Source organism: Tamandua tetradactyla, chromosome 23, assembly GCF_023851605.1.
Source record: "Tamandua tetradactyla isolate mTamTet1 chromosome 23, mTamTet1.pri, whole genome shotgun sequence".
NCBI lineage: Eukaryota > Metazoa > Chordata > Mammalia > Pilosa > Myrmecophagidae > Tamandua > Tamandua tetradactyla.
In genome coordinates, this window is record NC_135349.1 from 56,302,793 (window position 1) to 56,315,368 (window position 12,576).

At 68.9% G+C, this 12,576-nt stretch overlaps 1 protein-coding gene across 1 annotated transcript in view; it reads right to left on the reverse strand.

Moving 5' to 3' along the window:
- Nucleotides 1-9,820, reverse strand: part of CACNA1H (calcium voltage-gated channel subunit alpha1 H) — a 46,860-nt gene extending 37,040 nt beyond the window's left edge. Inside the window, 1 exon segment of the mRNA XM_077142276.1 lies at nt 9,507-9,820. Within this exon segment, the coding sequence (XP_076998391.1) occupies nt 9,507-9,820 (314 nt within the window).
- Nucleotides 9,821-12,576: the final 2,756 nt, after the last annotated feature.

Genomic DNA, 12,576 nt, shown 5'->3' on the forward strand with positions numbered 1-12,576 from the left:
GGGGTGTCAATCCCAAGGACACGCCAGCTTGGTTGGCATGGCAACTGGGAAGCCGGCCTGGCCGGCGAGATCAGCACACGCGAGGGGAAAGATACATCTTCCAACACGAGGTGGGGAGACAGCGCCGCTCGTCCCGGAACCCCCGCCCTGCCCTCCCCCTCCCCGCGCCCTCCGTCCCACCTGCCGCCCTCACCGTGCCCGATCTGTGCCTCCGTTTCCCCCACCCCGTCTCTCTTTTCGGGGCAACCCTGAGCCCAGGCTCTCCGGCCCACCCAGGGGAGGGCCCCGAGGTCTGGGGAGGGGGCTTGCGGCTGGCCTGACCCCCCCCCACTGGGCCCTGTGGTGGGAGCTGGTGAGGCCCCCCAAGACGACCTTGGGGGCTGGCAGGTGGGGGCCGGGCCGAGGCGGTGCTGGGGGGGCCGGGACTGCGCCCTCCCCGCCGGGACCTGTGTGCCTGCAGTAAACAGTCTAAATTAGGAATTGAAACAGCCTCCGCCCGCGCCGGCCGTATTTCAATCGCACAGGGGAACACTCAGAGGCCACCCGGGCTCACTTTCCCCGCCGTGACCCTGGTCCGAGCGTCCAAGACCACCCTGTCCGCCACGCGGGCCCCGCTGTCCCTGCCCGGGCCCCTTACAAGCAGGGCTGGGGGCCGGCAGCCCACCCCCCACCTCCGGCTCCTCAAGCTGCTGCCCCCTGGGGGGAGGGGGCAGGGCCTGAGGCAGGCCGCCACGCTTAGGCCACGGGACCCCTCCACCCACACACACAGGAGGCCAAGCCCAACCCAGGGGCTGGTCTGGGGCCCCCTATGGCCTCGGGACTCCCGAAGGCGGCCTGGCAGGGGCTCCCAACCCCGGAAACTCATGCCATCCAGGCCTGCTAGAATGTGCACAGCCGCCTGCTGGGGGGCACTTGGTGGAGCCCCGGCCTCGGCAACGCTGGCACCTTCTCACGGCTACCTCCCCTAACCCAGATGCCAGCCGGGGTCAGCCTGGGGGCTCGGAGGGTGGGGGGTCGGACACATTCCCGGGGAGGGCCCAGGGCTGCTTCTGAGCTTCCCAGCCCTAGTGCCTCAGTCCCCGGGTCCCTCACCCAGGCCGGCCGGTGCTAACGACACACGACCCCAGACCCCAGGCCCCCAAGCGTGCATGAGCCATCTGACCAGGCAAGCCGGGGGGGCCCCAAGGGAGCTGGGCTACAGGCCCCCACCCAGCCCCCAGCCCCCACACACTGCTCGTGGAAGCTTCCAGGCACCCGGCCTCCCCCAGGCTGCAAGCTACACCGCATCCCCTGTCCGTGGGATGGCATCCGTCCGTCTGCCACCAGTGCTGGAGACCCCAACTGCCCTCGCCCCCCTTCTCGGAACCCACGTCCTGGCTCCGCCGCCATGTGGGCGGCCCAGCCTGCGAAAGGCCACAGGCGAGGCGGGCCCCCACACCCTGGTGCTGCGGGAGGGAGCGGCCCGTCGTGTCTGCACACGTGGTCTCCAGAGAGAATCCAGACGCCCGTGTGGCATCTGCAGCGGCCCCGGGAGAACGCACCGGACATGGCTTCCGGGGGGGGGGGGGAGGGCGTGCGGTGGTCAGCACAGGGCGTCCAGCGCAGCTTCCTGGGTCCCCAGCGGGGCACAGTGCCCAGGGCCTCAAAATCGCCACTTCTCCTTCGCAAACACCCGCCACACGCAGATGTGGTGCAAGATGCCCCTCCAGCGGGGCCTGCCCCGCGCCACGTCCACCTCTGGACACCAGCCTGGGTCCCAGGGGCCAGGAATGTTCTCCCAATCATTTAATAAACGTCTATCGATCACCATGCTGTGCCGGGGCTCGTGGGCACCGAGGTGGCAGCAAGCCAGCCGCCAAAGCCACGGCTCCTTGCTCCTGCACCAGGGGCCACGTGCGGCCCCCCAGGAGGGGCCTGGAGACCAAGGGGCCCGGGGCCTCGCCCAGGAGCAGCTTCCAACATGCCGTGGGCAAGGCAGGGCCCGCGGCAGCGGTTGCCACGGCAACCGGATGAGTGGGAAATCTGTCTTGGTGGGGAGCGCAGCAGCCTTCCTTCCGCAGCTCGGAAAAGGTAAAGGAAACCCCAGAGGTTCATTAGCCACGCATTCCCATAGCAACCGCGCCAAGCTCATTAATAATTTTCTTTTTCTTTTTTTCAGTTCCGAGCCGCGGGTGGTGAAATTCCCCGAGGGCACCAAGCAAACGTGTATCTGCACTGCCGGCCCCCATGTCCCTGCGAGCTGGGCCCCACGGGACGCCTGCGGGGAGAGCCAGGCCTGGATGGGATGGGCAGGGTCTGCGGCCACCACCACCCCGCTGGGGCCAGCGCCGGTGGGTGGGACGAGTGGGGGTGATGGGGGGTCCGGACACAAGCAGCCCTGCAGCCACTCAGTACCTGGCAGTGCCGTGGATGGGGAGTGGGTGTCGGCGCACGACAGCCACACCCGGGAGTCTCCACGGACGCGGCGTGTCCAGGCACACCCACAGACGGAGGCTGCAGAGTCCGGGCTTGGGGTGCGGGGGAGACACGGGCTTCTCTCGGAGAGGAGGAGAGGACGGACGACGCCTGGCCACACGCAATAGTGAACGTGGAAAACCAGAGATGTGCACAGCTTCGGCAGCCAGCTGTACGCAGTGAAGTGTGTCGCAACTAAGCTGAGGAGAGTGGGCGCTGGCGTCCACAGCCCAGACACTGATCCCGGGTGCCCAGGTCCACTTTGAGCCTCTGTCTCCTCGTCTGCAGCATGTACCGCAGACACACTCGCAAGGGCTTGGCTCAGTGGGCCCAGGACCGAGACTCGTGGCGCCCTGCTAGGATGGGAGCACGACTGTGGCCCAGCAGCCAGCACCCCCTCTGGGCTGGGGGCTACCCTGCCCCAGAATGCGGCGTCCCTGCTCGGGGTGCCCAGGACGCCCTCGGTGGTGCGCGTGGCCCTGGGCTGCTAGGGTGCGCCAGGGCATCGAGCCGGCCCTGCCCGCTTCAGGGGACAAGAAGCTCCCACTGGAAGCACCCCCCGCCGCACGGCTGCCCGCGGCACCCTGACCTCGGACCCGGTGACAAGTCCCTGAGGCTCCTCGCGACACCCGAGCGAGAAAGCACGCAGACGATAGAATGTGCTTGGGTCAGTGAGGGGCGCATGGGAAGGCAGGGCGGGGGTCAGAGAAGGCAGGGAGGGGGTCAGCCAAAGCAGGTGGTGGAACCCCAAGATAATGCCACCGTGGGCCCCCATGTCCCACAAGCGTCACGCCACCTGGGGACCCCCCTGCCACCCCGCGCGGGTAATGCCACCCCATGGGGCCAGGAACAGACACAGCCACTCCCACCTAGAGGCAGAAGCCGCCGCGTCCCGCCCCCCTGGCCCCTAGAGAGCCGGGGGTCAGCCCAGAACCATCGGGAAGGAGGACCACAGACAGGTCTGGGACGAGCCGGTGGGACCCAGCCATGCCCTTCCTGCACCGGCTTCGGAGGCCATGGGGGGCACTGGGGGGCAGCACCCCAATGCGCGCTGCAGAGGGCACCTCACAACCACCAGGCAACTCTGGAGGGGCCATGAGGCCCCTCCCCAGCACCAATGCAGGCAGCTGCACCCCTTCCTGCGCCTGCAGGTTCTACTTCCAGGCCTCCGGGGAGCCCCTCAGCTTGGAGTGACCAGGAGACCCGGCCTCGGCATTTTGGAGGCACATGGCCCAGCCACGCTCAGCAGCCCACTTCCCAGCCCAGAGCGGATGGTAACACCACCTCCTCGGCCTGACGTCTGGGCACCCGACTCTAGAATGCCCCATGGGGACTCGGCAGGGACACGAGGGGCCCTCGCCCCCACCAGGTAGCTCCAGTGCTCACACCTTGTGCCCCCTGCCCCTTGTCCCCCCACCTGCACCAGCCCCTCCGATGCCAATGCCAGGGAGGGCCACTGCGCTGGTCCTGCTCAATGGCCAGGAGACGGCCCAGGGATGGCGCCCCAGCCTGAGTGTCCCCTACTCCCCAGATGGAGGCCTGCTGGGCGTCCGACTGCTGCAACCCCAAGGGATCTGATTGCTGCGACCCCAGGGACAGGCCAGGGCCACACGACACCCCCAGGGCAGGGGCTGCAGGCTGTCCCCCCCCAGGCGTCCAGGACAAGGGTGGCCCCACAGGGGGCTACAGCGACAGCTGCCCCTGCCCGAGCCCCCTACCCACAGCCCTGGGGGGCCAGGACCCTGCTCTGCTGGTTGGGCAGGGCTTCAGTCTCCTCCACCCACATCCACTCATGTCTGCAGCCCAGAGCAGGCCTGGGGCCCACGGTTCGGGAACACTCCGCTGGGGCGACCTCATGGGCCAGGACCCCCCCAGCCTGCCTGGGGTGCACTGGTCCCGGACGGCTCAGGTTGGGGGCAGAAACCCGATTAGGGAATGGGGTCTCAGGCAGAGCACCTGAGAGGCAGCGCCCTGCCCCGCCCGGTCCCCGGGACATGACCGCGCCGCGGCTACCCAGCTGCCCCCCAGGCTCCAAGAACGACGCGATCTGTCCCCAGACTCTGGACCTGCCGGGAGACCCTGACCTGCGCGGCCCACCCGGATGTGCTCCCAAAGCCCCCGATTCCCGTCAACCCATCCCCTGGGGGACAGCACCCCGTGTGGGCAGTGGGGCAAGGAGGTGGGTGTGAGGGCGTCTGCCCAGAGCGTCCCCTCGGGAGCCTGGGGCACGGCCACGGGGGTCACTCACGGCCTGCAGGGGTCAGCGGGCAGGGCCGAGGCCCTCGGGGAGGGGAGACACACACAGGTGCAGACTCACCTGCACATGCACACACACAGACCAACGTGCACACACGCACACACACACCAAGCTGACACATTGTGCACAGACTCACCCGCACACGCACACAGTGTGCACACACACGCACACACAGGTGCACAGACTCACCCGCACACGCACGCACACAGACCAACGTGCACACACACACACGCCAAGCAGATACAGGTGCACAGACTCACCCACACACATACAGTGTGCACATGCACACAGGTGCACAGACTCACGCGCACACACACGCAGTGTGCATACGTACGCACACACAGGTGTACAGACTCACCCGCACACACACGCTGACGCACGTGTGTGGCCATCCGGCACCTCCACCGCTACAGCAGCTCATTCAGGCCTGGCTCCTGGGCCGCAACCCCAGGCACCCCCAGCCCTGCCCGCCCCTCAGCACCCTCCCTGGGCCCGACTGCCATGGAGGGACCTTCCACTGGTGCCACCCAGGGAGACTGGGAGTCGGGGCCACGGGCAGAGACAGGCCTGCTCTGTGCCAGGCACCCCCAGCTCACACCCAGGACACGGGCAGAGCGGGCTCTCCAGGAGGAGCGTGGGGCCTGGAAGGAAGCATTCAGGCTGCAGAAGCCTGCCCATCCCGCACAGCGCCCGGCCCAGGGAGTGCCGGACCCCAGTTCCTGCTCAGCCTCTGGGGGAGGCCCCAATGCCTATGGGGCGGGGCTGCAGGCAACTTAAGGGGAAGGGCCCCAGAAAGGCTCCTGGGACCCCAGCTTCAGCCTCAGCCCAGGGAGGGGACGAGAGGACACCCCCACCCAGGGGCTTGCTCAGGTGCTCAGGTAGGGAGTGAGGGGGGGAGGGAGAGGACACAGGGAGGAGGGGTGGGGGAACGGACAGTGAGCGGGTAATGGGGGGAGGGAGGGGGCTGCAGAGGAGAGGTGGGGACAGGGAGAAAAGAGGGAAAAGGAGGAGAGAACAAGATGAAGGAGAAAAGAGGGTGAGGAACTAGGGTGCCAGTGGGACAGGCAGGGCTCCCTGGGGGCCCTGGCCTCCCTTGCAGCCCAGTTGCAGAGGCCTGGCATGGGGGGGCTCAGCTGGCTGCTTCCCATGTCACAGGGGCCCAACGGGGGGCCCTTGACCACCAGCATGGACATTTGCCTGGGCCCGTGGGGCTGCACGTCGTGTGGGTGCTGGGGGCAAGGACGCCCTCTTGAAGGAAGGACGCGGCGCGGGCAGACAGGACCCCTGCCACACCCCATAGCAGGAGTCCTGAGTCCCTCTGTGACTGTTCAAGGCCAGACCTATGGTGGGGGGGGGACAGCGCCGGGCCCCCCTCACATTCGCGTCCTGGGGAGCCCGGCCTTGCCCACTGCCCTGCAGAGAGCGCCACGGCCCAGGCAGCGCCCAGGGGTCCCCACAAGACCCCTGCTGGCCCAGGGCTTCCTCTGGAGGTGGGCTCAGCTGGCCCCATGCCCCAAAGCGGCCGCCGGGCTCCCAGGAATCGGAGGGGGCTCCAGCGCCATCGCCTGCCCTTCCTCCCTCCCTGGGTACGCCCCCTGCCTGCTGCCCCTGAGCCCCCAGCCCAGCCCGCCCCCTCAGCCCCGGACCCTCCATCTCACCTCCCACACCCCGGAGGTCCTGAGAGCAGCTGGGACCGGGGCTCTGCGCCCTCCCGCTGGCTGCGCCCCCTACGCGAGGGCCTCTCCCAGCCTCTCTCCCCCCAGCACGGGCGTGGAGACCTTCAAGCCTGTGGCCACCCCAGGCCATCAGCACTGGGGGCCGAGAGGACAGAGGCGGCCCAGGATGGCAGGTGAGGGCTGACCAGGGCAGGGCACGGACCCTCGTGGATGTGCCCCCCCTCAGCTCCTGGACGGCCCTCTCCGACTGGCCTGAGGGGACGTGACAGCGGTGAGATGGAGGATACCAAGTGCCTACTCGGACGCTACCCGGCTCTGCCCCTGAGGCTGCGTGTCCTTGAACGGGCACACCCTCGCCGAGCCCTTGGGCATCTCGCAGAGGCACCTGCTCCCCCCAGGTACCCCCAGCCCCCCTGCCACCCTCTCGTCCCTCAGCACCCCGGACCGGCCTCCCTGGTGCACACGGGGCCCCCGTGTCCCTCTCTACAGCCGCCCGCCCAGTGCTCGCGAGGCCACGGGGCCGGGTGCTGGCGGCAGCTGCTGCACAGGCGCCCCGGGGGGCTGGGCGGAACCTAACCCAGTCGCACGGGCTACACAGATCCCACCCACCTCCCTCTATAAATAAACCTGTGTAGGAGACAGCCCTCACCCAAAACTCTCAGCACAATTACGCTTCTAAAAAGCAAAGTAAATCGATCGGATGAGGCGTCCCTGGGGGCCCCTGGGCTCCAGGCAGCAGGGGTCTCGAGGCCACGCCATGGTGTGCGTCTGTGCAGAGGCCAGCGGCTCGGGCGATCCGGAAAAGCCTGGGGGTCAAGAAGCCCCCTCCCCAGCCACTGCCTCCAGCTGCCATGGAACCCCAGCCTGGGCCGGGCAGAGCGGGCACCAGCTGGGAGTGTGCCAACCTCCCAGGAGCGGGAGGCGCTTTACCGGGTGTGGGTTCCTGAAGTAGCCCAGGTGGACCGCCCAGCAGGCGAGCAGAACAAGGGCGCTGCCCACCACCAACCTGCGTCCCTGGGAGACCCTCCACAGGCGCTCCCCCTGACTCCCAGGCATCTCGAGAGCTCTGGCGAGTCTCCACCGCAGCCCACACGGGCTTCCCCGGGTAAGCCGATCCCCCACACCTGTCGGGGACGCCAGCCGATTTTAGATGCCCCCGCAGCTGGGACGCAATCCCCACGCCCAGCTCGGTGCCCATCCCAGCGCGGCCGCCCACCAAGTTGCTCCCTAGGTGGGCACAGGGTCTTTGCAGATCGGAGGGTGGGGAGGGGGCTGGGAAACGATCCCAAAAGGCCTCTCTGAGCCCCAGTGAGATGCCCGGGGCCAGGGATGACGGATTCCTGAGGGGCTAAGGCAAGGAGGGCGGGGGGTATGACAGGGGACGGCGGGGGGCCCCCAGCAGTAAACTGCAAGCGGGCAGGAAGTGGGGGGCACGACCACCTCTCAGCAGCCTCAGGCATCAGGGTGCCCTGCAGAGAGCTTTCCTGCACCCTCCAGACTTCTCTACGAGAATCCAGCAACACTAGTGTCTGCAGCAAAATTCGGGGGTCAAGGGCTCCCTTCCCAGTGGTGAAAGAGCTGGGGACAGGAGGTGGCGGCCACATGGCCCTGCAGTCCCCCGCCCGTCGGTGCCTCTCAGTCTCCCCTCCCCTGCCCAGAGCCACACAAATAAGGCGGAAACCCGCAGGGACACAGCAGCCCCAGAGACCAGACTCTGGTTCAGAGACTCCCCGAGGCGGGGGCAGTGCTGCAGACCCCATGCCGTCCTGGCAGCGCACAGGCCCCCCGCTGCACGGCACACCCCCTCCCAAACGCAGGCAAGGCCTTCCCGGGCCTCAGCAACCCAGGAAAACAACCTCCTGCCACGCACAGGTCAGGCTTCTGCGCCCGGGGGCTCCCCCACCCTGCAGACCCCCATCCCTGCCACTGCCAGGCCGGCGCAGGCCCCACAGCAAACTCCATCATGAGCCGGAGATTCATGAATCTGCCTCCTCGGGTGTTTGGATTTGAGAAAAGAGAAACACGCGTTTATTACTTTTTTTGGTACAGATCCCCTTTCGTATGTCATGTTTGTACAGTTAAATGCAGAGACAGAGAACCATACACACATGTCACTCATCATCGCTCGGCTCGGCCGCCCCACTCCACAGGGAAAGTTTATGGGCACTGCGCCCTGCCTTTGTCACCTTCTCCCTTACAACCGCCACCGTCTGGAGGAGTGGGCAAAGAGAAAGGAGCTGTGCCCCCCAGGCCAGGTCGACGGGGACAGCAGTGGAGACACAGGCACGGCCGGGGAGAGCCAGCCCTGCTGAAGACTGTCCCAGAGGCCTCTGGCTGGGGGGAGGGGCAGGCCCACTGCCCTCTGCCTGCCAGCAAGGGACGGCCCCCACTCAGCCGGGCCCTGGAATCTTCTCTGACTGTCTGTCTGCATCTCTCACAAGGAGCAGAACGGGCAGCCTCTTCCTCTCTGGTCAGGGGCAGGACCAGGTCACAGGAATAGCCACTGTGGTGCCAGCTGCCTCCCGGCCCCCCACCCCCACCCCCAGCTGCGCATGACTTAAATCCAAGTTCAGCCTGGAAAAGCGGGTTCAATGCCGACGTCACTGCCTCTCTGGGTGGAGAGGAGCAGGGAGCCCTGGGGCTCCCGCAGCGCTAAGTCACAAGGCACATACCGAAAACTTTGCTTCCCCTTACTGTCCTGCTGTCTGGCCGGTGCTTCCCAGGAAGGGGCCCCCTCCGGACAGACGTGGAGTAAATCCAGCGGTATTCCCGACCCATCCCCGGGGGCCTCCGGCCATGGGGCGCGGGGGTCACTGCCACCCCTCCCCACCCAGTAACCCCTTCTTTTCTCCGCACTCGCGGTGGCCCTGCCACTTTTCTGCCCCCCTCTCCAATCCCGAGTTGAGTGGAAAAAGCCGAGGCTTGCTGTGGGGACACCCCATTCAGATCGAAAAACGTGTCCCCGTCGCCCAGCCCGGGAACGCCCGTCTGGGAGGGGCGCTGCCCTCCCGCCCCCGCCCTGCGCACCCCGCGCGCCCGGCCCGCGCCGGGTCCTACGGGCCCCGGCGCGCGAGAGGGGTCCCGCGCCCCGACCCCTGCGCCCGGCCCGGGAAGGATATGGGTTACAGACCAGCCAGAGACACCAGCTGCGCGGCCGCGTGGTCTGCCCGAGGCAGAAGAAGACGGTGGCCGCCAGCGCTGGGTACGGGACCGGTGGTTCCTCGTCGGCGCCCGGCTCCGCGGCGCGCTCGGACGCGGGGCTCTCCGGGGGTGACGCGCCGCCGCGGCCGGCCTCGGTCCCGGACCCCAGCTCCGCCGCGCGCCCCGGCGACCCGGGACTCGCCAGAGACGCCCCCGCCGCCGCCGCAGGGCCCGGGGACGGCGCGCCCAGGGGCAGCCGGACCTCGTCGGCCGCCTGCGAGCCTTCGGTCATGGTGGCGGCGGGCAGCACCTGCGGGGACAGGCGCGCTGACCCGGGTCCCTCTGACGACACCCAACCCCCAACCCGAGCGGAGCGGAGCTGCGGGAACAGCCGCGGCGCCCGGGGTGTCTTTGTCTCTCTTGTTGGACACAAACGCGCCCCCAGGCCGGCCCGGCCCCGCCCCCGCCGCGGAGGGCTGGCGGCCCCTCCCCCACCATCGAAGCCGGGGTCGCGGGGGTCCCCACGGGAAGTGGAGGGGGGTCCGGGGGCGCATGGGGCGCGCGTTCCCGCCGCGTCTCACCTCGCTCCGGCGGCCGGCGGCGTCCCCGCGGGCATCGCCCGGGCTGCGCGGTTCCCGGGACGCCCCCGGCCCCGCGGCGAGCGCCCCCCGCCCGGCGCCCCACTCCCCGCACGGCGGACCCGGCTCCCGCTCCGGATCGCCCGGCACGGCGGCGGCCCAGTCACCGCGGGGGCACCGATCGGCAGACGGATGAGGCCAGCCGGGGCGGGGGGCGCGGGCCGGGGCGGGGCACGAGCGGGGGGACCTGGCGGAGGCGAACGAGCCCCGAGCCCGTCCGCGCGCCGCGCAGGAAACTTCGGAGTGAGCCGCGGGCGGCGGGCGGGGGGCGGGGCGCGGCGGCGGGGGGAGGGGCGGTGCCGGCGGGGGGAGGGGCGGCCGGCGGGGCGGGGCGAGCGCGCGCCGGGGCGGGGCGGGGCGGCGGCGCCCGGGGCACCCCGCGGGAGCGGTCAGCGGGATGTCCCTCGCCCGTGGACGCGGGCGCTCGAGCGTCCCCTCTCCCATCGCGGCACGGCGCGCCCCGCCCGCCCCCCGGTCCGCGAGGGCCGCTCGCGGCGGGGATCGGCGGGGGGCGGGGAGGGGGAAGCGTCCACGTCCTTCCCCGCCCCCGCCTGCGGGGATCCGAGCGCCGAGGCCGCGCCCCTCCCCCTCCCCTCCGCCGCGCGCGCCGCCCCCTCCCCTCGAGACGCGGGCCGGGGGCGGCCGTGACCCGATGCGCTGTGCCCCACCCCTCGCCGCGTGTGGGGCCCGGGTGAGGACTCTGGGCGCTTATGCGCCTGCTCGCCAGCCCCCACACGCACACCCGGCCCCTCCTAGGAGCTCGTCCTGTGGTCACCCCCTTCTGGATGCGGGTCCGGGGGGAGGCGTCCAGGCCCCTCCAGCACCCCCACCCCCACTCCTTCTCCCGGTCTCCGGGAAGATCCTGTGTTCCCGGGGTATGGGAGGCGGGAGCACTGGCTGGGGCTGTTCTCCTGGAGCCCCCTCCCTCACTCGGGACAGCTGGCAACTGGGGGAGGCCCCCACCCAGCCCTGGCTGTAGGGAAGGGGGCGCCGCCACCGCCATTGTGGACCCCGAGAGCAGCGACCCTCCTAGGATTGGACACGCGTTTCTCAGGGAGGGGCGCCCACTGCCCTGGGTCTCAGCAGAGGCTGCCCCATCTCCTGGGTCCCTTCTCCCCCAGGCTCCCCCACCCCTCCCGGGTGGTCCCTGAGGCAGAGGTTCGGGAGGACTTTGCACCTCCCTGGGTCCTCGGTTATCCCAGCACCCACCCAAACCACAGACAGGCAGCTGCATCCCCAGAGGTTCTGTCTCCCCAAAGGATGCCAGTGACGGGCTCAGAGGGGCCCCTTCTTTTGGAGGAGCCAGGGCTGGGTCTCACCCACCAGCACCCAGCTGAGCAGACCGCCACTCCTACCTGGGAATGCCCCACAACCTGGTCAGGCTCTGGCAAGGTTGCTGCGAGCCTCAGTTTCCCCACCTGCACAGAGGAGCTGTGAGAAGGGGAGCCTGGCTGTCGGGTGGGTCCTGCAGAGGGGAGGGTGACCCCAGGCGCAGGAGCTCTCCCTGGTCTTTCCCGGGAACGGTGTGGGGGCCCAGATGGAGGGCAGCACCGGGAGCTGGGAGCCGAGGCAGTGCGGATCGGGGTCAGGCATGTCCCCACGCAGACCCCCGGCACTTGGCGACACCTTGTTTTACACACACGAGCTCTGCAGAAAAAGGAGTTGTTCACGTGTTCACGCCTGGTGGTGGACGGCCTTGGCTGGCAGTTAAGATCTCCTCTGAGAGCAATTAGGGCCCCAGACCCAGAGGAAATGGGCATGGGGGCCAGGGCCTGCCCACAGGGAAGCTCGGGCAGGTGAGGCCGGTGCACAGCCCCTGAAGGGGTCACCTGGGACCCCTGACCTGTTCTCCTGGCTCCCCTTGCTGGAGGTCAAGGTGACACTTTAGCTTGGTTCTGACTGGGGACATCAGTAAGCAGCCGGGCAAGTAGTAGTTGGGGTTGGACAGCGCGCCAGGCTCCAGGTGGAGTTGGGGTTCAGTGGTGACCAGGATGGACCCATCTGTGTCCCTTGGTGCTTCATTCCAGCAGAGAGGCCGCCCGTGCATCCACAGACAGGTGAAGGAAGTGTGAGGAGCTGAGATGCACGGGGCAGGGGGCAGTGAGAGCAGCTGTGCTAAGGCCCTGCGGCAGGCAGGAGGGTGCTGGGGGTGGGGAGAGGATCTGGCGTGTGTGCAGGGGCCCCGCTACGCGGTGGGCTGGGCAGGTGGGACTCCTGTGGGCCCTTCGGCACCAGGAGGAAGTTGTCACCCTCTGTCACGCTCTGTCCCCCAGATGTCCGCAGAAACGAAAGGACCATGGGTTTTTTAAAGAGACATTATTTGTTAAAGCCTGCAGCACTGAAGCATCCCGTGGCCCGTTTTCCCCGCAGTGGGCCCATACCGAAGCCTGGAGACACATTTCCCACCTTA